Source organism: Eutrigla gurnardus (assembly GCF_963514095.1).
Source record: "Eutrigla gurnardus genome assembly, chromosome: 18".
Taxonomy (NCBI): domain Eukaryota; kingdom Metazoa; phylum Chordata; class Actinopteri; order Perciformes; family Triglidae; genus Eutrigla; species Eutrigla gurnardus.
Genome location: NC_139929.1, coordinates 17,338,418 through 17,366,340, shown reverse-complemented (window position 1 = coordinate 17,366,340; position 27,923 = coordinate 17,338,418). Strand labels below are relative to the sequence as shown.

Here is a 27,923-nt window from a genome sequence, read left to right as displayed (position 1 = left end):
ATCTTATTTAAAGCAAATGTACTAATTTCAAACAAAAAAATAGCGAAACCCCCCCCAAACATCTTCACAGTTGACGGCTTTGTAGCGGCTAGTTTTGGCAGTAGCCGGAAGTGGTTGTTGCATTGTGACTAGCTTTACTCTGGTCCACAGAAAGAGGAAAGGATGTGACTATAGTCTCTCGCGTGCCTCATCGGCCCTTTACTCGGTACGTCGTTTGTTTGTGTTCCCGCTGTCGTTTCCCGTCGAAATGGAGCTCTGTGGAAATTAGCAGGCGTGCACCTCTTCGAGTAAACACCGCTAGCTTTGGAGAATGATCCACCGGCAGGTTATTTTACCCCAGGTAGGTCGTCTCCATTGTTGCTGTTACGTGATGTGATGCAGCCTCTCCTATCAGTCTCCAGCAGCGGCCCGTCGCTCTGTAGCCCGCATATGTGTCATTATCTCCCGTGTGGAGGACACCATACGCTGAATGAGTATGTCACAGAACGGGGCATAACGTATGGAAGATATGTTTGTCTGGGTTTCCTTCTTCAGTGTGCAGCACGTATCCGCACTAAAGTGAATGTGTATTATTTTTTAGAGCTGGTTCACTTTACGGACAAACACGGCTCTGCCCTAACTCAATCTTCTGTCGTTGCTAGCTAGCCACATCATTCCTAAAACTTAGCATTATATTAAATGAAACAGGATAATTGAGTCATTGTGAGCCATTGGATGTGTGCCGAATCAAAGAGCGAACACGTATCTGTGAAAGTCTCGAGTCATCGTTCGTGTTTAATGTCTACATTTGCCAGCAAGCAACGTAACATTTAAGTGATTCATTTTCTAAATGGCCTTTGGTGTGATGTGTCGAGGCAGGAGACGTTAGCGCCATATGGCATCGCCCTGCTCGCCGTGTGACTCGGGATGTAGCTTACTACGAGGAGAGGCTTTCCCTCTTTGTGTGGGGATTCCCATCCTCAAAATCCTCTTAAATACTGGAGCAACACACGACGTGGATTTTCCTTTTGTTTTCATCTGTGTTGGTGTCATGCAAAACTAATCATCGATAAGTGAAAACAGAACAACTGCCAATATAAAAGATAAAGTAAAACATGCAATCTCCTATATATATAATATATATATGGGTTTTGGGTTTCTCTTCAACCACATACAGGAGAAGGCAGTTAGTTCCCATTTGCTATTTTTAACACTCATGAATATGCATATCTTTGTTTGGTGCCAGTAAAGGATGTTGTCTAATTTCAGAAGTGAAACTGTAACTGAAGGGTTTGTGTTGGTGTGAAGTTGGTCTTGTGTATGAAGCCACTGGAATGAATGAAGCTCTGCTGTGATTGGCTGAGGCCTCAGAGGTGAACTCAGGTAGTCAGGTGGAGGAAAATCTTCTGATAATATTAAAGGCCTGTAGTGCCAGGTCATCTTTAGTTATCTGTTTATGTAACCCCCTCATGAGCAAGTGGCCATTTATCTCCAATTATAACCCTTAACAGTGGTTATATGATACATTCAAAGCTTTGGCACATGCAAATGTATTTCTTTCTTAACCATTATATCCCGCTCACATGTTTTTGTGCTGGTGCTGCCTTTCTCTCTGCTTAGAGAAAATCACCTGAAACTATTTTCCTTAAGTGACTCAGCATCTTGTCCAAAAGATGCTCTGTGATATTTCTACTCTTTTGCCTAATATGACAGAAATCACTGTTTCTGTGTGACTCACAGAGTTTGAAACATGACAAAACAATATCTGACATGCACCAACACAGAAATGGTGAGATAAAAGCAGGCACTTTTGAAGGAAGGTTAGATTCTTAGAGACAACTGCTGCAAGTGATAATAACTATTATCTCAATTCATCTTTTGTTTTTTTATATTGTTTTCTGACCAATAATCCAAAACTTCTACATATTCAATCTACAATTATGTAAAAATACCCAGCAAATCCTCACTTTTAAAACAGATACTTAAATACAAAGTGTCCCCGATGCTCCGCCATCTGCGTGTGAATGTGTATGAATGAGTTAGATAGATCCTGATCTGCGGCTCCTCTGTGTGTGTGTGTGAACGGGTAAAAGTGATTGATGCCGTGTGAAGCGCCTTGAGTAGCTAGTTAGCGAGAAAAGCGCTATATAAATGCAGCTCCATTTACCAGTTTGGCATGTTTGTTCTGTAAAAATGATATTGATGAATTGACTCATCATTGTATTTCTTTTTAAGTCTGTGATTTTGGTCAAATAGAAACTAAAAGAGGAATACAGTCTGTTTACAGCAGTAAAACAATGCATATGTTAGTGCTGTGATATAGAGGGGTCTAATATCTTCATCATTGCTGGAAAAGACAAATGAGCACTTGCCAGTGACAAAATGATCAGTCAAACCACATGCTGCTGCAAAGTTGGATGCATAAAACAAAACAGAACACTGCTGGAGTATTAATGTCATAAGACAACAGCTGATTTAGACAACTTTCCCCCTCCTTATATGACAGTAAAATCATAATATTTTTTTGTTTGGTGGACAAAACAGCTATTTTAATATGTCGCCTTGGAATTGTAGTGGACATGTATTGTCATTTCTGACATTGTATACCAAACAATCAGTTAATAGAGAAAGTGATGATGAAAATGTGTGCGCTAACAGTGATTTCACCGATGTGATACTGAAACAGAACGACAGGAGAGTCTGTCCAAGGCCTATATGTTCCTTGTGAGACGTCACAACAAGAGTCATGTTGCAGAAAAGCCACTCATAAATACTTGGATAAGCTGCAGTCATCACCACACAGTGCTGGATATAGAGTTTGTATTGATCTACAGTGCAGGATGTCGCCCTGTGTAGAGATATAGACAGTCTGAAGCACAGAGGGGGATTGAGTTTGGGGTTAGTAATTGCTTATATGTTGAACGCATGTATATCTTGCCTTATGGGGGGGGGGGGGCGATTAGTCGATTACAAGATATAAGATAAGATACATTTTATTGATCCGCCAATGGGGAATTCACATGTTCCATCAGCTCAAGTATAAAAAGAGGTAGACAGAGCAAGTAAGATACCAAATCAAAATAAGATCAGACAGTAGAATACAGATACAAGATAGAGATGGAAAAGCTTACAGCACCTGTGAATCCAAGGCACTCTCCCATCCAAGAAACAACCAGGCTCCGCCCTGCTTTAGCTTCCGAGGTCAGACGAGGTCGACCCTGTTCAGGGCAGTGTGTTGATTTACCCGCCGGCCCACCAGTAGCTGTGCAGTCAAAGTATGCATTCCCCCGAGAACAAGCTGCAGCTAAAAAAGAAAACTCACCCACGATCCTCATCCTACGAAGTGTGGATGTATTTTAGACATAAAAATAATAATGAGGCACTTATCACACCAGCGCTGCAGCGCCTTGACAGAATGACAGCGGCAGCAAGACAGCATTGTTCTTGATGATGTTATATGGACCAATCTTATCGCCCAAACGTTGGCATATTTATTTTGAACTGTATTTTAAACTAAACTAAAAACTAACTCTTGAGGGGAGAAATAGTAGTGATTATTTTCTCTTTTTTAATGAAAATGGGCCAAGAACGTTAGCTTGCTCCACAGGATTCCCAACTGTGCCTTCAGTGTGTGCTTTCAGATTTATAGCCTATTGTGAACTGTTGCCTTTTGGGAAAGTGCTGAGGGTTCAAGTTGAGCTGAAAAGGTAGAGTTGCACCTATATTGATGAAACAACACTCAGGCTCTGTAGTCCGAAACAAGACGGCAAACTTAGTATCCTTTCAGCCTTGACAAAGGCAGCACAGACCAGACTCCTCCTTCCATTCTTACCTTTCACAATAAAAGCCCCAGACATAACTGTAACTGCTTTCCACAACCTCCGGTTCTGAAAAAGTGGAGCCAATACTATAGTGCCTTAAACTTACACTCTTCTAGCCATCAGGCAGCGACTCCTCTGGTCTGACTGTATTGAAATCTATGATGAATTTATTGTATTTCTCACTTGATTTATTAATACCGTTTGCCTTAGGGTACCTGTTTGCACAATATTCTTATGCTTCATTTTCAGCTGCAGCCACGTTCTTTTTGTGCCTTAGATTACACCTCTCAAAAATAATAGTATTACATTTCACTGCTTTTAATTGTGCAACACAGGATTAAACTGCTGACACCTGCATAGTAGTCAGCATTGCTAACCATTGCACCACAGTGTTAGCTGTACAGCTGGAAAGAAAATGGTATCAACTTTTAGATCAATTGACTATTTCATAGGCATTGAAAGGATTGATTCAGGCAGCAGTTACACCAAATGTCTCTCCCAAGTCGGTCAACTCAGAGTTCAGGTTCAGAGTTTGTTGAACCGGCTTTTTGGAATACACCCCATGTCCAACATTCCCATGCGTAGCTTCAGTTGTTTAAACAAGCTTGTAAAGAAGGGGTGAATTTCCAAGTGAAGATGACACGATTAATCGAAAGTGAAAAGGGAAGTGGAGACTTTAGCTCAGTCCGACTCTACTCTCAGTCAACAGGGTCCAGGTAGTTGGTGCTCTGCCTGCACAAATCTATTCAAACCTTTAATTGAAAAGGTGGTAGGTGGCTATTTGCAGACGTTTATTTCACTTTTTTGCATTGATTATTCGTCATGTCCTCGGTGTGTAAAGGCCTCTCTACAGTTTGCAGTGTTTTCCTATCATGGATATTAGCATGGTGCCATCAATCAGTACCACCAATAACACTGGCCAAACATGCAATATCTGTAGTTGTTTTGTCCCATTTTCATGAAACACACCAGCACACACTCAACGGCGAGCAACAACAGCTGAAGAAGCCTTATGTGATCATCGGGGAGATAATTACTGATCATTTCTTACTGCATCATTTCATTTCCAGCAGAGGCTTACCAAACTCTCCTGCTCTGCCTGCTCTATATGTTGAATTAATAATCATGTAGTCTTGAACGCAATTATTCTGGTTAATTATGCGAGTGTCAGAACAAGGAGGAAGGACAACTGGGGGAATTTCCCAGGAGATTACTCTGAGTGTGTGTGTGCGTGTGCGTGTGTGTGTGTGTGTGTGTGTGTGTGTGTGTGTGTGTGTGTGTGACTAGCTGGGCAAGATACTAATATGGTACATGACTAATGAGGCCTGTAGGGATTTGAACATGGAGTTTGTATAGTTTTTGTGTGTGCCTCTGTGTTCTTACATATTTGCACGTTTGTCACATTTGCACACTGTAGTATCTACTAGCTGACAGGACCACAGCTGGAGTCTGTCATAAGAAACTGAAGAGATGTATTCATGATTTAAAAAAAGAGTGCAGTATGGAAATCAGGATGTCTCGTGTATTTCCGACTGAAACAGGATAGATATAACTTTGGAAGGAATTTGATTCTTGAAAAAAAATGAGCTTGATGAATTTGTGAGTGGAGCATGGCTGAGACAGTGGGTAGCCCACCTGTCTAGTGGTCGGGCAAACACTAGAAGAATGTAGATTACTATTACCAGCCTCCTATGAGAGCTAAACCCGCCCAACAGCAGGCAAAAATATGCATTAATCAACCTCCAACTTATTATATCCAGAACTGAAGGTTAGAGATGTGAGGTGAGATGTGTGTGATTTAGACAGAGAGTGATCGAGAGAGAGGAAGAGAAGTTGGAAGGTGATGCGAATAAAGAGAGGTTTTAGTTTGTGTTTTCATTTTGCATGTTTGGTATGATCACCTTTATTGAGTAACAACGTCAGTACCGTCTTGTTATTGCCTTGTCACATGCTGTGTTCACACATTCTTAGAGCCTATCAGCATTGAGATTCTCCTCCTGTCGTCCTGATGTTGCTGAATCAGAAATGGAGGAAACAAATGTCTACGATAGTAACTCACATTAGTCCAGAGACCAGACCAGACTATGTGGAGAAACCAGAGACTGTCTGTGTTACAAACAACAAGGTTGCTGCCTTATTTATGTCTCGATAGCCGAGCATACATCACTCTAAACTCCATTCAGAAAACAAGCATTGCAGGTACAAATCAGCTTGGTGTTTTTTGTGAACACACCATTAGTATATATTATTATTATTAGAAATAAAGGTCGTTGACGGACATATTTGGGCATTGTATTAGTTAACAAAGTTAACCATATCCCCATCTTGGGGTTTTGGGTCAGGTGTGTGTGATTGAAGAAATTCCCTTCTACTGTGGAGATGGGGCTGGCAAAGCGAGACTACTCCGCCTCATTACTTTTCCTCACAAAGATTCACCCAAAAAGACACCGGGATCAGCGGCAATCAGAAATGAAGGTCCGCCCTTACTCGGCCTCTGATTGGCTCAGACCGTGGTGATTCATCTCTGTATCCTGTGGGGGGAAAACATTACGCTACACACATAAACAGACCAGCTGAATGTTGGGAGCACCGGTGCGACCAAGGAACAAATTTAGTCGCACTTCACTGATATTTGGTCGAATGTTTGCCCAATCTGGAGCCCTGGCTTGCCTCTCCACTGCAGCAATACAAAAACCACATGACCAACGACAGATGCACATGAAAACTGAGAGATGGGAAAATAAGATGTTGCGTTTGTAGACGTGTTGTTGAATATATTTCATCATGAGACACTTCAATGTCTGTTTGTTGCTGTACATCTCCTTGTTTCTGTGTGGAGGTCAGTGTCCTTGTCTCTCTGTTTCTTTTTCTTTGTCCATCTGTGTTTCTCAATTACTCATATTTGTATCTGACAAAGATGGAGTATGAAAGTCTGATGCTGCTGTTTTCTTTTTCCCTCCTCCACATAAATATCATACTTGATTGGTGCAGTCACGTCCTCTGCTTGTTGTTTCTGTGGTTAGTAACCCTTCTCCTCCCACTTCCCTCAGGTTTTGGTCTGCTTTGGGTTGACTGGTCATTATGCTGATGCAGCTCTGTAGTATCAAGGTCAGTGCACCCCTCCACCCGCCAACCCAATCACCCACCACCTTCTCCATTTGCCTGCTTACCAATACCCAGTTTGTCTGTAGTATTATGGGAAAAAAACAATAAACAAATATCATACCAGTATCAGAAATGCTGGATCGGCTATCATGTTTACGCCAGTCTATGCATGTATCCGATATCACATTATCATGTATGAAACAAGCAAATTGACCCTACACAACACTACTGCACATGTGCAAAGTTGCACTGTACACATATGGTTAAACATTGTCGAGTACCTGATAATTCTACATTCTGAACAACAAGTCTGTGTTGAAATCCGCAGTAGGAGAGCTAGTTAATTTTAGCACAGACGTGTGCTAAAACACTGAACACGATGGATCAACTTAGAAAGGGAGCACACGTAAAAACAAAAAAACTGTTCTTGTAATTAATAAAATAGACAGTAGAAGCAAGAAGTTAGGGTTTAAGTGTGAGTCGTACCTAACATTGTGTAACATAATGATGCACTCTCCCTCTATTCAGTAAAAATTAGTGTAAGACAATTATAACGTTATCATTGTGTCTTCAACATTAATCTTGTAAAATGTCATTTTTGGCAGGAGACTTATGAATCCAGTTGTGTGAAGGAGATGTTGTTCATGGCAATATCTAAACTTACTCCATTGTATATTCATTATTGTATATAATGGGCAATATTAGCTTAAAAAACATATTGGTACAACCCTTTGCTCAATCAATAATAATGCTGTCTTTTATTCATATCACATGGTGACACAAGAAGGCACATGAAAATCATACTGTGCATGCAGACGACCTTTCCTCATTGCACAAAGTGCCCCAGCATTTGGAACAATCCGTCAAGGCTGGCTGGGTCGTACCCTGGAGCTCCTTTCCAACTAGAGCGTTCTCTGATCTGATGGAAAGCTCTCCTTCACATTTGAGCTTGCTGGTAATGATGCCGCATCCCGCAGTGATAACATCATCCATGCTGCCGAGACAATGAAGACTCTTAATGGCTCATGCCTTTAAACATGTTTACAGGTGCTGAAAGGTTCAAAGGTCCACATGTTCTCAATTTTATTTCTTTTTTACAGTACATTAGCTGTTAGCTATGAGCTGCTGGCTCAGACGTTGTGAAGATGAGAGCTGTTGAGAGGTAATAAAAATGCTCCCAAGCTCATATTGAGCAGCTCTAACCGAATCCTGGTTTTGACAGTATATTCTGAATAGGAAATCTTGTCGGAATTTGAACTCATTTAAATATATATGTAAATACCTATTTGTTTCCTTTGTAAACTATTAGACTTTTCCTTACTGACAGTGGTAGCAGCTTGTGTCACATCCAATGAAAACAATTAAACATCAATGATTTCTGGGCTATAGTTTATGGTGTTATTATATTATGTTTAGAGTGGTTCTCATATTTTGTCCTTTTACAATTGTAAAATTAAAACACAGAAACAGCTTTTTATTATTTATTTATAGTTGTTTTGTACTGCATTATACTATACGGTATTTCTGTTAAGTCGTTCCTATTCTTTTCATGTATAGACCGCATTTCTATTATTTTTTCAACCTTCAAAAAAATACCACAAATAATAATAATAGACCTGATACCTGCATGTTATTATGAATCCCAATGTTTTTAGCATTCAAGCATGAAGATTTCTAATTACTGACTACAAGACTACTAGTATACTGTATCATTTTGTAAGTACATTTTTGTGAAATTACAGCTGTATACTCTGACCCCAAACTAGTTAAACCAGTATACTACTGTGATTTTGCAGTATGCAGTTGTATAATCACTATATTTCACTGTAACTTCATAGTAAATGGCAATCAGATTACTATGATTTAGCAGTAGCTACGTAGCAGCCAGCGGACTGAATGTGGGGAAACACCACTTTCTGTGAATTCACAATAATTTGCAGTGATCGTTGATAACCACACCTTGTATTACTTTCACAATATATGTTTAAATACTGTATGGCATTGTGAAATATACCCGTCAAAGCCTGTAAAGTAATGATAATGCAATTTCTTATGAAATATTACAGTTAGATCTTATGACGTTGTGATAATAATTTACATTTTACTATCGATTTCTTACAATTTTGCTCTTGTATTTTTACTTCATGGTCAGTTCCTTTAAAAAAAAGAAATGGAGGCAAGGATGATATATAAAAAAAATAAAGGATTACAGTATCAAAAATAAGTTAATTAAAAATAGAAAGGAACGATCTTCATGGTAAAATTAAACAAAATAAAAATCAACAAATCAAATAAATATACCTGTATTAAATAAAAGTCAGTTCCAATCCGGTGCTGAAAAGACAATTAATGACGACTTTATAGATAGGCAGTTATAAAGCAAGTACACTGAATATCTATTCCTGAAATGGTGTTGAATATAGTGAAAAGGATTATAACACTGAGAATGTGTATCAAGTTTGAATGGCTCTTGGATGTGCTAACGTTGGCTGACATCTCCATCTCCTCCCTCCATATTAACAATCATGTCAGTGTCACTCATCACCACCACTTATCTAACCTGCCTTAATGATAGACCTCTGCCTATTTATGTGCCCTAGTCCAAAAGATGTGTTGATGCATGCATGCACGTATAGCCTTTGTGTTTGACTGACTACTCTGTCAGTTGGTGTGAACAGTTTTCAGCATGGCCTATAAAGCCAGCCAGAAATAAGGCATCCTGTGATGTAACCAGATATTACTGAAAGAGAGACCACAGCGGTCTTATTCTGGCATTTTTAGACTGAGTTGATGTTGTTATTATTATGCTTTTCCTACCTCAAAATGACCTCAGTGCATCAAATATAAGCAGCCAGTCATTGTGAACGACTGGAAATGATACTGCATACTGATATTAGATTTAATAGTTTCCATCAAAAACTAAAAGGCACAATGATAAGGATTTCTTTTCATGACCACACAGCGAATCAGCTAAATGGAAGAAGACTACACCCTTAAACATTTGAACACAAAGGACGTCTAAGTAGCACATCATGTTGACATATTTCAGTGTTTAATAGAAAGTTTTAGATATCAAAAAAAAGCAGACTATCAAGTTCCCACGATGGCAAAGGGAGATATCAGGAAACATGTCAACCCAGTCATCTACTTCATGATCTGCTTCATCAACAGACATCATGGTGCGTATTCTAGCTATAAACACTGAATTATGATGTGCTGTTCAAACTTCAATGCTGGCGATGTAAATCTAAAATATCAGTTCACCATTACAATCCATCAGTCAGAAGTAACAAACTCACGAATAGCATGAAAATGCTGTTTTTGTTTTCTGAGTCGCCTGGTGTCTAAAGCATTGTCAGGATTATATGCTGTACAGTATATACAGCTCTGGAAAAAATAAGACACCACTGCAAAATTATGACTTTCTCTGCTTTTACTATTTATAGATACAGTATGTGTTCAAGTAAAATTTATATTTTACTTTATTCTCTAAACTGACAACAATTCTTCCAAAATCCAAGTAGAAATATTGACATTTACAGCATTTATTTTCAGAAAATGACAACTGGTCAAAATAACAAGTGTCTTTAGACCTCGAATAACAAGTTCATAATTATACGCAATACTAATGTGAAGAGTTAAGAAATCAATCAATCAATAACCCTTATTTTGTGGAGAGATTCATCTTGGCATCTCTCCACCTGTCTCTCACATTGCTCTTGGGTGACGGTGTTTGGTAGGGTTCAGGTCTGGAGATTGGGCTGGCTATGACTGATGGTCTGGTGGTCCTCCATCCACACCTTGATGGACTTGGCAGTGTGGCATGGAGCATCGTCCTGCTGGAAGAACCAATCCCGAGTGTAGGGGAACATTTCTTAGAGCAGAGGGAAGCAGGTTTTCTTCCAGGATGACCTTGTACGTGGCTTGATTCAAGCGTCCTTCACAAAGACAATTAAATAACACAGCGGGTGCAAGACACTGTGGCTTGTAGGCCTCTCCAGGTCTCCGTCTAACCATTAGACAATCAGGTGTTGGGCAAAACTGACATTCTGATTCATCAGAGTAGATGACCTTACTCAAGTCCTCTATGGTCCAATCCTTAGGGTCTTTTGAAAACCTCTGCCTGACTCCCCTTTGCTGCTCATTTATGAATTGCCTTTTTCTTAATCTTAATTAACATTTTATGTTTATGTACATTCGGTGTAGGAATTATCTGAGAATGTGAGCCAATGCCTACACAGTATAGGGCTGTCAAATGATTCAACGTTTTAATCAATGTGCTTGCAGATAAGCTAAACTTCTCAACCTCAATGATTATTTTGTCAAACACCACTAGTGATAGTGAAAAGCTGCAAACAGGCGCAGCTAATAGCTGTCAGCTATTAATACACAGTCAAATGCACCAAAGGTTTGGTAAGCATTCCTGGCCTAGTATCCATGCTAAATTATGTTTGATCTATCATTAGTCAACTATAGGCCAATATAATTCTAAATGTATTCACATAATGACATCACCATTAACGTTATTGGCTGTTGATGCTGCTGCACAATGTTAATATGAAAATCTCAAACTGCGAAACGACTTCAATTAATCTAGCTCCTCCTATAGCAGTCAACGATCGCCTTGCTGTGGCAAACGTTTTTCATATCTAACCGTTTCTTTGACAGTGTGACCCCTGAGGTGACACGACATTAAACGCACTCATTATTTTTCCCAATTCAATGGCCTTTGCATGTCTCAGCTGCCAACTTTCCTTTATTGATCGCTGTAAAATAAAAGACTTAGTCTTACATGGTATTATTAAGGTGTTAAGTATGCTAATTTATGATTCTCATGAAGACGTGTTCATTTACACAAAGGTAGCATTCATCATGCTTGTATTGGTCATTTGCACAGTTATCTGCAGTTAGGATGGTTTGTTGAATCTGACGTAGCATACTCGTAAGTAAAGTCAGAAAAACTTTGGATAAGAATACCACAATATTATGTATGAAATTCAATAACTGACCCTACACCAAATAATAATTTTGTTCAGTTGGGTCCAAAACACTCGGAAGGCACAACAGTGTGTTTACCTGAACCTACACAGTCAATACAACCATCTGTCACAAATGTCTTTTATCTACACCATCATCAGCTATACAGACATCACCTAACACATGCTAGCTAACAGCAACCATTTAACTACATGTCAATCAACTAGCATGTTGCTATCACCAGCAGCAGGCTGCTCAACAGACCTCGCAAAAGCCAGTCAGCTAACTAGTATGCTAAGAACACCATCATCACCACAAAATAAACAAAGCAATCCTTATTCAAGTCAACTAGCTTGTCCGCTTTAGTATTCATAAAGCTTTAGGCAGACGACTCCAATGTTGGGTCTGATAGAATCCAATAATCCACATTTAGGTATCAAATCAGCGGAGAGAAAGTATGGATTGGTGCATCCCTACAGTGGCATAGGATGACTGGCTGACTTATCAGAGATTTAGCAGCTTGTTCCTCAGCTGCTAGTTGCAGCTAAAAAGCAAGCTGCTAAATAATTTAAATTCACACACTGGCTCTGGGATTCCACCAAGTGAGTAGAGTGAAAGACAATGTTGTCAAGTATCACCCAACACAAGCTGCTGTGCTTTGAGCTGTAAAAACAAAATGACGTGAAAGGAAATACATTGAATTGAGTCTTATTTTAGACCATAATAGACATGGCCATTTGCTATATTGAATGTATGTCAATGCATAGCCTGTATTGCTGAACTTAGCTATTTATTCAATATTTTAAACAACACGTACAAAAGGAAGCTGCTTTACTGCAAATATTTTAAAGATGTGTTCTCATTAAGGACAGTCCATAAACCCCACATTTTCTAAAAAAGTGCTTCCTCGAAACTACAAATGATGCACAGTATGAAATCTGTGGTTTCACCAGGATCCTCCTACCATTGCTGTCGACTTAAAAAGTAACCTCACACCCTTGTTTTTTAACCTCCCCAAATAATCAAGCAATACAACTAAACTTCACTCTCAAACACTGTATTTTCCGACCCATCCACTAAGCCATGCTCTTCCTTACATGAGCTTCCACAGTCTTGTAATACATCAAGAGCAAACGTGATCCACAAGAAAATATTTTTCCCATTAAACTTAATTCACAGTGCGGTTTTGTTGTGTGGGAACAGTTTTTCGGAGACCAGGCTGAACAAATACATTCAAACCTCACAAGCGTGACCCTGAAGCATCTATTTTATCAGACCAAATTGAATGCGGTGACTTCAGTCCGCCCCACAACCAAGTATCCCCTTTCACGAACAGCTATGACTGGTTCAGAGCTGTTATCGTAGCATTAGCTTAGCAAGGATTCAAACACCTATTTGTTGCTTTCTCCTTTGGTTTTCTTTGAGTTCAGAACAAATAATTTCACCTAATTTGGCTAAAGACGTCTTGTTGTCTTCTCTTACAGAACTTGTACCAGAATCGGTTCCTGGGCCTGGCGGCAATGGCCTCCCCGACCCGCAGCAGCCAGACCCGCCAGCGCTGCAAGGATGCGGTTCGTCACAGCTACGGCCCAGACAGCTACACCGTCAACGGTCTGAACCAGGAGGAGTTCATGCTGGGGCTGTCCCGCTCCACCAGTGACACTGATCTGGTCTCCCCAGACACTCGCTCCACCCTCACCATCAACACCTCCCACTACACCATAGGCCAGTCTGAAGACCTGGTGATCACATGGGACATCAAGGAGGAAGTGGATGCCGGTGACTGGATTGGCATGTATCTTGTCGGTAAGTAAGATATGACTTGATGCAACACAGTCATGGTAGCATGTGAAATAGTCATGAAATGAAGATCCACTGATTCGTGTACATGGACACAAATTTAAAAAAATGTTGTCGCTCTGCACATTTTTAAAACTAATGTTTTTCCAGTTTTAACATTCTTCATGTCTTCCACCATGTTTTATTTTCTGTCTTTCGGGACGAAATTCTGCTTTTAGGTTGAGGAAAATATAATGTTTGGGTTTAAAAGAACTTGGTACAGTTAAGTTTAAAATGTAAGATTCACTTTGACCTTGAAATTCCTTTGTTGTTGGACCCATCCACCTTCCCATCATCATCTCTTGAGTTGGATACCTGAAACGCAAGGCGAATAGATCAGAAACTATTTGCATGGCTTGATGCCAGTAAAGCTACTAATAGAGTGCCCATTTGGGCCATGGCTGTTTGGCTTTGATCCTGGTATTGTTGCTTACAGCATTGTTGGGGGTCATACTTGTTCTGAGCATGTGGCTGTTAGGAGGAGTTGGGTTGCTTGAAGAGTTCAGCTGTAACGTATCCAGTATCCAGCAGCAAAAGTGAACTGCAGTCAATGATCTACCTGCTGTGGATGACTTGCTGGACTCTGTAGAGTCTCTAGAGCCCTAAGGCTCCACCCCTGATGCTGCATAGAGCACCTTTCTCTTGTTTATTCAAAGGTTACACCTGCCAAGTGTGAAGTAGATCAGATGAATGGTTCTCAAGATATAAAGGACACTCACACACAGAGATTCCTTGCTTTACAGTTAGATCGGGTTTAAACTAACTTCATTTCAATGCTGACTGGTAAAACAGGTCCAGCTGATTACTGGACTACCTTTTGAATGACAGCTGTCTGCTAGTGCTGTGAGTGTTTCCTCACCAATATCAAACTGATTGCTACTGACTGCACAGTTAGACTCTACTCATCCCAATTTATACAAACCCACAATGTTTTACTCTCTGCAACACCAGGAGGTGATTGATTAATTACACAATATATGATGTCTTTAACAATCAATCATTGTCACCTAAGCCGAATCAGATCCTGACTTGAAACATCTCAGAAAATACCCCAGATTGTTATATGATACATTTTAGATTTACATCAGAAACATAATATATATGGTCATGTAATGTAACTGTAGTGCACACTGTTTAGGGAAATGTGATGTAAAACATGACTTTGGGATGGCAGTGTGATTACGACAGCATCACTTCTTTCCAGATGAGGCTTTGTCTGAGAACTTCCTGGACTACAAGAACCGAGGCATCAACGGATCTCACAAGGGACAGATCGTTTGGAAAATTGACTCCAGCTCGAACTTCAGTGAAAGTAAGTAAAAACAAATGTTTGTTTTTTTCCAACAGAAGTTCAGTTTTCCTCAAGGAAATGAGCTTCTCATTCAAATCAGTTCAATAATTAGCCATTATTGTGTTGTCTATGGTAAAGTGTTGCCTCAGGGCAACAGGCTATTTGAGCTTTTTTTTTTTCATTATACACCCATTTAATTGGTCACTGCTATATCATGGGATGGTTACTCAAATACTAACCAATGAAAATGAAAAAAATGGTCACATGACCCACAGGGGTCCATTTTGCGTCCTCTTTCAGCACATGTGCATGGGTCACACAGGGTCACATTTTCTCTCATAAAACGCGCATTTTTCACTAATTTTCGTCCAAATAATCACCAACAAAAAATCAGCTTGACCTTCACTTGTAAGTAAAGAAGACATTTCAATAACTTTCTATGACATATCAACAAATATTTCAGAGAAAATTACAAAAAGCTGCATGTTGCCCTGAGGCAACATTGTACCGTAATGAATCACATAAGGCCTTACCAGCCTAGATTGGAATACAAGTATCAGTATTTACAAAGTAAAATGTATTTGCTATGAATAACATTTTGGAGTGCATCTATAGAATATGTAATTCATGTAAGATATATGTGCACATAATGATTTAATGCAGGAGATGAATCTAGTGATGTCCAAATGAAGCTTCGTGAAGCATTTTCTTTATTTTCTGAGCCCAATAGATGGTGATTGAGTGGTTGTTTAGTTGACACCAGAGATTGACTGACAGCTCTCAGACCAGCCTAAAAAAGTGAACCAAACCCACCGTAGTTTGGTCGAACTTATACAGGTTCAGTGTGAAACCTCCCTTAGTTGTAGACGGTACAAACTCTGGACAAATATGATTATAATCATTACAGTACATTCACAACTTGTCTCCAGTTTTCGTGCCAAGTAGTCTTGACTGTGGTGTTTTTAGATTCTGTCTCAAATAACTTAAGTAGATTGATCCTATGAGGCCGGACAGTGCTGCAGCAGTAACAGGGTTGCTTACAGAGGCACATCATTAAAGGGAGGGAGAGGGGAAGAATGGGTGCAGGGAGACAGTCACAAATGGTGCACAATCGCTGCGTTTAGGGACATGGGGAATTGTGTGTATAAGTGAGAGAGACTATGTGGAAACAGAATACAGTTATCAGTGTGAAGCTGTCCAGGTGTTCCCATTTAGTAACTGGTGATACCTCTTTTTCTGTCCCTATGCATCCTGATAGCTGAACTTTTGTATTATAAAGTGTATCGGTTGCTACTGTGTACCAGTGCATTAAAAACTAAAACATATATGTTAATATTATACACCATACCCTGAATGGATATGCTATGGTCATTGTTGGATGGCCTGGCTCAGGTTATACCATTTGTTAAACGTGAATAACTTTCTTTTATTGTCTAGTTTTACAGTCAGTCATGACAGAAAGATGTGACATTGATGAATCTGGGATGGAATAAAGAACAATTCTTTTCATAAATTGTTGCAGTCTGCCACAATTTAGACAGAAGTGAACTTGTTAGCGCCTTCCATCATCCATTTCAAACAGTTGTTTTGTTTTTTCTGGAGCTGACGATGGAAGTGGGAGTGAGACATTTTGCTTCTTCATCATCTCTGTTGACAGTTGCACCTGTGTTGTTGTTCCTATTTAGCACAAATGAGCTAATAAATGATATGATAAAGTGACACTGGATTGGTGGATAGACTCGTCTGCTTGCTGACACCCGAGCTAGCATTTTAGGGCGTAAAGATATTTCTGTTACTGGTATCAGAAAAACTCGGATCCATCTTATTCTATGCACATCTGGTCCAATTGCACCCAGATCCTGTACTATCCTACCCAGATCAGGTCCGATTCTACCAAGATCAGGTGTTATTCTACCCTGAATTTTGGTCCATATCTCTCTTGAATTATTATAAATGGGATTCATTGTGTAACTAGACAACTGACATACTCTCTCTCACTTGGGTTAACATAATTCTAAATATAACAATGTAACTATATCAACAATGGCATTCCACATAATTCAGTCTAGTGGATTGAGCGATATCATTCAAATGATAGGTTGTATAATAATGTACATTTCCATTGTAACAACAGTCAATGGGAACCAAAATCATCAACCCACTGAGGGCTGGATTCAAAATCATACAGACAATCAAAGAAAAACAGGTAAATCACAGGCAGCAACTCATAATGTGAGTATTGTGTTTGGCCCCATGTGCCTGTATGGACTCCCTACAACGTCTGGGCTCTTGATGAGTCGGCGGATGGTGTCCTGAGGGATCTCCTCCCAGACCTGGATCAGGGCATCACTGACCTCCTGGACAGTCTGTGGTGATACTTGGTGGCGACAGATGCACTGATACATAACGTCCCATAGGTGCTCAATTGGATTGAGGTCAATAAACGTGAGGGCCAGTCAATGGCCTCAATGCCTTTTTTCATCCAGGAACTGCCTACACACTCTGGACACATGAAGCCGGTTAGTTCTGCAATAGCAGGAACCCAGGGGCCACTGGACCAGGAAGAACCCGGGGCCACTGGACCAGGAAGAACCCAGGGGCCACTGGACCAGGAAGAACCCAGGGGCCACTGGACCAGGAGGAAGCCAGGGGCCACTGGACCAGGAGGAACCCAGGGCCCCCTGCACCAGTGTAAGGTCTGACAATCACTCTGAGGATTTCATCCTGGCACCAAACAGCAGTCAGGGTACTGTTGGCTATGACATGGAGGTCTGTGCACCCCCCAACGACATGCCTCCCCAGACCATCGATGACCCACCACCACACCGTTGAATGATGTTACAGGCAGCATAACCTTCACCACGGCGTCTCCAGACACTTTCACACCTGTCACATATGCTCAGTGTGAACCTGCTCTGAAGAGAATGGTGGTGAGAATTCTGGTGGTCTCTGGCGAATGCCAATGGAGCTGGCAGGTGTTGGGCCGTGAGACCAGGTCCCACTAGAAGACATCAGGTCCTCATGCCACACTCATGGAGTCTAATTCCAACAGAAAAACAGTTGAGACACAGAAAACCTTCTTGTGACGTCACGTATGGATGTGGATCCTGGAGGAGCTGGACTACCTGTGAACCTGATTGGACTAGTAGTAGTGACAAGGGCACTAGCAGAAGACAGAACTAAAGAAGAATGAGTCAGGAAGGAGAAGAAGAGAGCAACTGTCTCTGGTCTCCACATCAGAACTATTCCCTTATTGTGGTTGTCTTGATTTTGCCTCCATTGTTACCACTTTCATTTACACCAAAGCAGCTGAAACTGACTCACAATCACTACTTCTCAAAGGACGGATTGATCTCCCTGAAGTCTGACTGACTTGGTGTTAGACTGTGATAATGAAGTGTTCCCTTCATTTTTGGAGCAGTATATACATGTATTTCCCGGGAGACGGGGTTGCCCTGTGCTGGAATTGTTGCAATGATTATTACCTCTAATGACTTAAAGCAGCTAACCGTGCTACAATCATGAGTCACAGAGTCTGTTCTGACTGGATGATTTATTTAATTATCTCATTTTGTCACCAGCTTGTGTCTGAGGAACCATCCCCAGTGTTTCCTAATGAGGTTTACTATGGACCTGTTCCTTGTTCTCCTTTCAAGGGTACTTAAACTGAGAAGTATAGCTGTTTTCATGCTGTGAGTGTTATCTAACCATGTAAATAGAAGTGACTAGATTGCATGCAGTGTTGCTGTGTGTCCCCCCTCTTCTTGTCAAATCGTCTGAGTGTGTCTGGCCAAACAAGCAGAAAAACATGGAGCTTTACTATGACCTTAATCTCCTCGTGTCCCCCAAGCCTTTTTGCATTTTTTGCTCCACTTTCCTTATTTCCCAAAAGACTATGGAGTCCCAGAAATGTTATGATATCAACATATCATTCAAAACTAATCACATAATTAGATAAATACATAAAATTATTGTGAGAAGGTATATATTTGTTCTCCCCCTAATTTCTTTAAGTATTAAAATAAAACATGTGGAATGTTATATTATGTAGTCATCCTTTCATAATGATATTTCAACATTGCATTAAGTACAGTGGTTCCTATCATTAGAGCCAAACTGTCAATTCAAATGAGACACGAGACGTCACACAGGAAGTCCTGCTTATTGCGACACATGGAAATTGAGATTCAAATGTGCACAAATGAAAAATGCAAAACCCCAAATCCTGATTTTCAAAGGACAATGTGGAGTTGGATTCAGTGTTGGTGAAAAGGAAAACTAATTCTTTGTTTCTCTCCCTCAGCTGAGACCCAGGTCTGCTTCAGGTACTACCACGGTGTCACCGGAGCTCTGAGGGCAACCACACCCAGCATCACCATAAAGAAAGGCTCCGTACATGTGAGTGTCAGCACACCTTCTGGCTTTAAGTCGGCACATGCAGCTTTCTCAGATTTGTGGGGTTTCATTGATTAAACAGCAGACCAGCCTCTTTATTTCTGCTCCGGTCTATCAGACATGTCAATCAACCTAAGAGGTGAGCAAGCTACTTCTGAGCTACTCCCCAGGAAGCTACGCTGCAGCTACACCTCGGATCAAACAACAACATTACATTACAAGCCACTGAATATATTTCATGTCAGACACACGTCAAAGAGTTGACCATCCATTGGAAATGGTTCCACAGTTAGATTCAGTAGGGAAAGGCTCTGCTCTTTGAAGGAGCTTTCAAAGAATTTGAGCAAATCCTCTTAACACTTTGGATACAGATTAGCAGAAATACACATGATCATGGAGCTTAAAAAGGTAACAACTTTGCCCAGCAGAAATATATGTATGTATGTGTATATATATATATATATATATATATACTGTATATATTGTATGTATAAGTATAGACACGTTGTTTGAATGAGTTTGCATCCCTGTTTTAGTTAGTTTGGTTACATGTAGAAGCTGAGTAACTGAGAAGCTGAGCCTTTGTCAGTGGGACTCTAAGCATATGGCAGTTTCCGGGAGGCAGTAAGGTGAAGGCTGGTGAAAACTGTCAGTGCAATGATGCAGTAGGCGGTGCAGGAGGTTTCTTCAAGGTCTTCCTGAGCCTCTTTGAGAGCTTTTTCCAACTACTTCATGTAGAAGAGCTTCTTTGTTGCTTGTCCCCTCACATAGGAGTTCCTCTCCTAAGGAAAGCAAGGGAAAGAGAGGAGGGAAAACCGGTTGTGTGAATCCTGTTAAGTTATTGCTGATAAAAACAACAACAACATACTCCTTTTGGTGATTCAAAATTAAAAAATATGAATAACAAGACTTTTATTGTGAAAAATGTATAGTGAAATGGGTCTATCAGCAAATTAACAGCACCTTCTGGCAGCTACTCCTTAATAAAACAAATCTATAGAGAACCCCCACGGAATATTATTTATTGTGCCATGAATTACACAAATGATGTCTGTCAATTTAAAAGACAATTTTTGCCTCTAAGAGTAAGCAGCAAAAATAATGTGGGACTATTATTGTGAAGAATTTTATGAAATGTGTTTATCACAGTTTTACAGCCACAAAATATATCAGATATCGATCCAACCAGGCAGGTCGCTTGAATTCTTTAGTGTGGACACAGCCCAGTCTGGATTTGACGCATCTGATCACAAAAGAGGAAGAAGCACAACCTGAGGCCTCCATATCTGTACGTTTCCCATGCTGCCACAGTGCCTGGCCATTGGATAAGCAAGCTCCCACATGACGAATTGCCACTTGTATATCATCATATGAAAATCTTTGCTTATCAGCATGTCATTGCCCTTCTAGAGGTTTTGTCAGCCAGACCCTGTTATCAGGAGGGTGTCCAGCGAGGCGATTGGGTTTCAGCAGTCGCCTTCCCATTCTGCTGCTCTGGGCCCCTGGAAGTGCTGATGGGCCCAGAACTTGATCTCTACTTGCTTCCTGAGGACAAATGAACAAAAATAACCGCCATAGGAAGGGAGACAGGGAGGGGGAGGAGTAGAGATTGGAGAAAAGAGTCCAGTCCAGGTAAGTCATCCAGGTTTTCGTTGGCGATGGTTGGAAAGCTCCAGGTCGAACTGCTGGGGGCCGACGCAACAAAGGGAGGAGAAGGAAAAGCATCGAGGAGATAGGCTGTTTTTTACGCTAGACAGAGAAGACAGCGCTTTGTATGGTGGTGATGGACGGCATGTGTCTCCAGCTGGGACTGCTGTCTCCCAGTCATCCTGGGAGGAGGAGCGGGAGGAGGACGAGGCTCAGCTGGATAGCCTGGGTAACCAAAATATGCACTCCGTCCTTGTCTTCCTCTTTACTTAAACATGTGCCTTTGTTTTCTTGCAACATTTTGAGAGGCGCATGCCTCTGAATTGAAATATAATAGCTGATGCATCGTTTTTCAAATGTATGCTGCTGTTCAAACGTTTGGAGTTGCCTGTTGTATGGATGTATTCCTTCCTTCCTTCAATAATAATTATTTTAATGGAGAATGTCATATTGGAAAACCCTTTAATCTGTGAGTGTTTGCCCTCAGCTACTTAAGTATTCCTTTATGCATTTTAAAGAAAGTCCTTCTAGAAACTCTGAACATTCTAAGGGACCCATACCAATTCCTTTAAAAGTGAACTAATTTGTTGAACATGAGACAATGGCTGAATTTATGGTGATTGAAGGAGCAAATACCAAGTTAAAACCCACTGGACACTATAAGCAATGTGCAATTCATTCTCACCAAGCTCTATTTACTGGATCTAGCAAGACAAACAACGGCTGGTTCACCACAGCTGGATGAACCACACAATAAACTATTTACTGTAGCTGTGATTTGTTAGCTAAACAGATGCAAAGCTGAAATAACTACACAATGATGGTGATTAGTAACAAGTCTGCTTTGTTGTTGCAAGCAAACAACTTTTAAAACGCTTGTCTTCTGAATGAAGTCTGGATTGATGGGTGCTAGGCTATGCTAACATTGTAGCGGCTCCATCAACACTCCAAATAAGGTCATCTAGACATAAATATGACAACGACCTTGTTGTTTGGACCGCAGACAGTCTCTGGTTTCTCCACATAGTCTGGTCTGGTCTCTGGATTAATGTGAGCTACTATCGTAGACCTCTGGGGGACCACAGACACAGGAGACAACATTTGTTTCCTCCATTTAGGATTCAGCAATGTTAGGACGACAGGAGGAGAATCTCAATGCTGATAGGCTTTTGCGACACGGTGTCACAGGAGACTTGCAAGCCTCATCCGCCCTGATGTCTATGATCTTATACAGTATTCATTATAAGCACGTTAGATCATATTCTGTCCTGTTTGTCTTTCTTTTTTAATTCTATTTTTGTCATCCATTTTGGAGAATCTAGCCAACACCAGCAGTAATACTATGAAATAATGTTAAAGGTTGATGATGTGAGTGAAGCCAGTAACCATGGTAACTGGAGTGAACATGTGCTTGTGTATTTTGACAGTATCTACTGTAAAAGCCTCAGCCTCCTTCCGTAAACAACCTAAGAGGATTAATGGGGTGCTAATGTCAACCCCTGAGCTGAGGGAAATATTTAGCATCATGAAAAACCATAAGTCTGAAATGTGAACTTGTTTAAGTGAAATAGGACTGGTGACTTCCTCTGTTGTTGTTGAACCGTTGCTCAGAGTTATGTTATGGGTTATGTCCACGACCCACTGTGGGGTGTGAAACGGTATAAACGGTGCAATCGTGGCATATTGAGGGCTCTTCTTTCTCTGATTATGGCGGGATCTCTGTGTTAAAATGCTTGTATAGAGAAATCCTCTCAGATGTCTGACTGGAACCAATCAAGCTTTGGTGGCTAGAGATTTCAAACTTTTAAATATGTCAGTCCTGTGACCTGTCAAGGGTGAACCCTGCCTTCTTCATGTGTCCAATTTCAGAGAGATTACATCCAACATTCACAAAAGTATGTGTTGATTTTACTTATTTGTCTATTGTCCTCGATTGGTGGATTTTTTCCTTAATTCACCAAAAGTTACCATTAAATAACGCCTCATTTGCATATTTAAACATACATGGAGTAATGTCAGTGATCAACAGGGGAAGGGGGATATCTATGAGTTAGTGTTAGAACTACGTTGTGTTTATCTCTATTGAAGCACCGACTACTGCTGGCTGATCAACATCAAATGATGACAAACCCACCAGACCTCTGAACACTGAGCTGATAGAACCTCCTCCAGTCGACCCTGTGTCTCCGTTAAACCACTCTGACTGAGTTAAATCACTCAGCCTCTCTGTCAGAAAAGGCACTGGGATGTATTGAAACATCTCACACACACTCGTCCAGAGGTTGGCGCCTTGCTGTTGCTGACCTGTAATCACACGTGGATCCGCTTAGTAAATGTCGGCTGTCTCTTTCAGGCTCGTGTTTAGGTGGATGGTGTGCTCTTAGTGGTTGAGATCTCTCCTCTTACATCATTTAACATTTACACACTTATAGAACGCTCATGAATTCTACATACTGTTCCTTGTATATCCTCGAAGCGCCCGAGCGTTCCTCCGTTCTGCAGTACGATGGTCGATTATATAAAGTGTGTTGAGTCGTCCTTTGGTTTCTCTGTGAGATTAGAATCAGCGAGGAGACTTGCGCTGGCACTTTTCTCTAACTGTACCCAGAAAGGCAGATTTGCATGTCATTAAATGAATTAGTCCAAACATCTGTCATTCCCTTTATCCTTGTATCTCTTTGTTTTTCTTCCCAGCCAGTTGCATATGAATTCAGAGCTCACAGAATTTGTGAAGAAATGTATGTCTGAAGACTCACTAGCTGATTCTGTTCCGTCTCTATTGTAGCTTTTTGTGTCCGACTTCTTTTGCATTGATGATCAACAAAATTGTTACTATAGACACAAAATAACTCCTAACTTAACATTGAATGTTGTTTAGATTGTTGCTAGTTGTTATGGTGACACATGTGGGTGGAGCCATAAGTTGTTGGACCGGTGTCTAGTTAGCTAGTTAGCTTGTCCTTCTCCTTACTGTCAGGGAGTGAGGCGGAGGGATGTTTTTCAAATTCCCTCGAGGACCAACTCATCCTACAGTGAGTAGTGGGTGATTTCAGACTCAGACTATGACTGTGCAATGTCCCCGCGACTTTAATAATTCATTAGATAACCGCTGTGACGGCTCAGCCATCACTCCTGTTCTTTTCCCTTCTCATATACATCACACCGAACATTTCCACACAGCAGTGTTTACACTCTCCCCCACTTCCTCCTCTCCATCAGCTCCTCTGTATGTCTCCCACCATCCACGCTCCTCCTCTTCCTGGCTCCAAAATCAATGTGTGGAGAGAGAGTATTGATCGCAGGCCGCTGTCAGGCTGACTGGAAACTGAGCTTTACAAAATTCCATGTTGAAATGAGATTGGACGTCTTGTTTCTTACCGAACACCAAATATGATTTAATATATGTCATCTGACACATTTATTTTTGGAGACATTATGGAGGCTTAATGTATTTAATTTTCTTTAATTTAATGCAATATGCTTAGTTTTTGTATTAATTGATTGTGTTTCGCTGTTGAGTTTATACTGTTATGTGTGACTTTTATCATGTTATTTGTGGCGGCAGTGACCTACTTTCCTCGTGGGTATCATTAAAGTTTCATCTTAGAGCAAAGGAAGAAAAGCTGGTGTCGAGGAGGAGGAAGGACTGAGTGTGTTTCCATGTTCTTTCCGTGTGAGGACAGACCTTAACTCTGTGTGTGTGTGTTTGTGTCCTCAGGTGTTAAAGCCGGTGGTTAGTCCTGAAGTCAACCATGGACTGGGCAACAGGAGACTCATTAACTTCTCCTTGTCAGGTAGGGTACCAGAACATCTGCCGTCTCCTCCCCATCCAGTCCTGTTTTGCTTGATTGTGCATTCAATCAATGCTGTCACACACTCTGCCCTTATCTGACCCTTCATTTGACCTGCAGCTCTCTAACGTCTAGGGTGTAAGTGTTGCCTCTCTAAAAACAGGTGTGCGCTCAAATCAGTGCCGGCCCAGCGGATTAACTCTTGACATTTAAAATGTATATACCATGTGTGTTACTTGATTGAATCATAACATAGCTGGTGCTGAGTTGATCTCCAGAAGCTGTTTCAAAATGAGACCCAGCTTTTCTATGGATGTCAGTGTTCAAAGCCCCAAGTGTGGCCTGTGTGTTGAGGCTTGTTTTTGCGTAGCCAATGCCAGTAATGCCTTTTGTTACTGAAGTAGTTCCTTGGCAGCTTTATTGTAGGCAGCGGGACATGCTTGACATTTTTCAAGACGTTTCCCCTCTCATCCAAAAGGCTTCCTTACTTCTAACTGACCCTGTGTGTACTCACACTCATTTGTTTATAGCTGTAAAGCCTAGTTCGCCTTTTATGTCTGGCGATTGCATCCATGCTTCTAAAATCATAAAAGTGGTTTACAGTTCTGAGCTTATTTTAGGAAATAACTTATAACCCAATGGGGAATCCCATTGGCTTTTCGTGGGAGGGACCAGTGTGATGCTAACTTCCTGGTTAGCCTGCAAATATACTTCATCCCTGATGTATTATCAGTAATAATAGAAATTAATAGAAGTAGAAAGATTATCCTGCCATTACTTTTTCTTCACCAATTCTTATAAAACACATAAACACAGAATCCTGTTTTTGGGTAATTAAATCAAGCTCAATTGACTCTTTCTACATGACAAGTTCAAATACTTGAATGTTTGCAGTCTTTCATTATTGAAAGTAGTATCCAACCCGTGCCAGTTTTCCTCAGTTTTCCTTCTTTGTCCACCTCTTCCAGACCTCCAGGCAGTAGGTCTGAAGAAGGGGATGTTCTTTAATCCCGACCCCTACCTGAAGCTCTCCATCCAGCCTGGAAAGCACAGCATCTTCCCCTCGCTGCCCCACCACGGCCAGGAGAAGCGCTCCGGAGTGGTCTGCAACACCGTCAACCCACAATGGAGCACGGAGGTACATACACACTCTCTGACTCATGGGTTGATAGATTTTTACATGTTGAAATTGTTTAAACTGCATTATCTGCATCTGTACTGCTTCCTGTATCCTCTGTGTACTACGCTGTGCCAAATCCAATCTTTATTGAATTCAGGCTTTTAACCAACTCAACCTTTCTGCATCCCTTTATAAAAGTCACTCTGATGCCCATGGAGGACAAAAATCATGAAATGATAGACATTTCACTGAGTTAACTATTTTAATCATTTCAGTCCGGATTATAGCTAAATTCACACATTCATTAACAGAATTTTAATGTTTTAACTGTATAAATAATAATAATGCCAACATTGATTTTTATGACAAAAATATTTTCATACTAAATGCTGTGGAGGATTTTTCTTTTTTTCACAATCTGGGATATAATGATGAGCAACAACCTTGGTTTTGATGCATTGCATCAGACACTGCAGTGTTCATAACACAGCAGCAATGCTCCTCATGGAATCCAGGGAGATAGCATGTTTTCACCCCAAAGGGCAAACATGAGCAACTGGCTCAATCTGGTGGAGAATTGTGAGCATATAGAAGCCAGGGGTCTAGATATGAAACAATGCATGATTCTATGCTGTAGGTTAAACATTATGGTTTTATTATTCATTATTTAATTATGTTTTATCGTAGGCAACTGGACTTGCTTTAGGCTTTTTAAAGCGTTTCTCCTCTCATCCAAGATGCTCCAGTTCTAACTGACTAGTGGGGAGTTTAGGTATATTGCTGTGCTTGAACGGGGATGTGGTATTTGTTTTTGTTGTTTTCTTCTCTGTCCGTGTTCAGGGGATCCCCACGTTATTAGAGTGTCTCCCTGTTCTTTCCCTTGTGGGAATATTTTTGGCACGATGCTAAACAATTCTGATGATCCCTAACTTTTGTTCCAGTGGGTGATGTAAGTCAGATAGCAGGTATTTATCACTGTGGATTTCCTGTACATGTCGATGTCATCTTGAATGGGCACTGCACAATCCAAAATGGCCAGACTATTTCCTCTGTCATCTTCCTGGGGGAACCTGATGATGAGTAAAAGTCACCTGCTGTTTTTGAGCAGGTCACTTTACACCAAGTCCCATTTTCCAAGAGAAAAAAATTATCAATCAATACTATGTGAACTGAAATGTGTATTTAAGCTTCAAGTATATATTTTTTTTTCGAGGTTGTTGTAGTGATGCATACTAGAACCATAGAAATTGAAAAAAATATATGAATACAGGTACATACCTCCTTTTGCAGTTCTTTGACCACAGTGAAAATGTTGGTTTTGAAAGGCCAATGAAAATGGATTGAACCAGAATATGTTGTGACATAGAAACATGTGGTTATTACAACTATCTTCTTTTCAGTAAATGTGGACTTTTTGACGTTGCAATGCTATTGAAAATGTTTGGATCGTATGAGTCAAATCCTCCACTCAGCCACCACTGGAATCCTATTCTTATAATATTAGTGTTGAGCTTTATAACTGTGCAGAAATAACAGGTTTAAATGGATTAAAAAGAAATAAATATATATATATATATTTAGATTTTAGATATTTAGAAGTTGAAAACATCAATATAGTAGTCAATTTTATTCTTGACTTAATTTTGGATTGTTATGTAAAGGGACACTGTGTTGGATTAGGTGACATCTATCTCTCTGCTCATTCCACGATCCCCATAAATGCTATACACTAGAATTTTAAATGAACTTCGAAGGAGAAAAAATATCCTCCAATTCTCAGCTTTCTAATACAAATCCAGTATAACAGATTGCACAACACAGAAAAGGAAGGATTGGGTGCTTATTTGGTTTCAGCAGTAGGCTGAGGGTCAACATTGTGGAAAACAAGATCATCCGATTGATTTTCTCATTTAGGGACTTTTTCTTCGAAACTATGTTTCTGGAAAGTCCATCACCAG

The 27,923-nt window shown here is 40.5% G+C and overlaps 1 protein-coding gene across 1 annotated transcript in view; it reads left to right on the top strand.

The window, feature by feature from the left end:
* The first annotated feature begins 304 nt into the window (after positions 1-304).
* Positions 305-27,923, top strand: part of hecw1a (HECT, C2 and WW domain containing E3 ubiquitin protein ligase 1a) — a 62,040-nt gene continuing 34,421 nt past the window's right edge. Inside the window, exons 1-6 of the mRNA XM_084033929.1 lie at positions 305-340; positions 13,367-13,688; positions 14,926-15,033; positions 19,316-19,410; positions 24,773-24,848; positions 25,814-25,983. Of these exons, the coding sequence (XP_083890055.1) occupies positions 311-340; positions 13,367-13,688; positions 14,926-15,033; positions 19,316-19,410; positions 24,773-24,848; positions 25,814-25,983 (801 nt within the window). The 5' untranslated portion in view covers positions 305-310. The remainder of the gene's footprint in view (positions 341-13,366; positions 13,689-14,925; positions 15,034-19,315; positions 19,411-24,772; positions 24,849-25,813; positions 25,984-27,923) is intronic.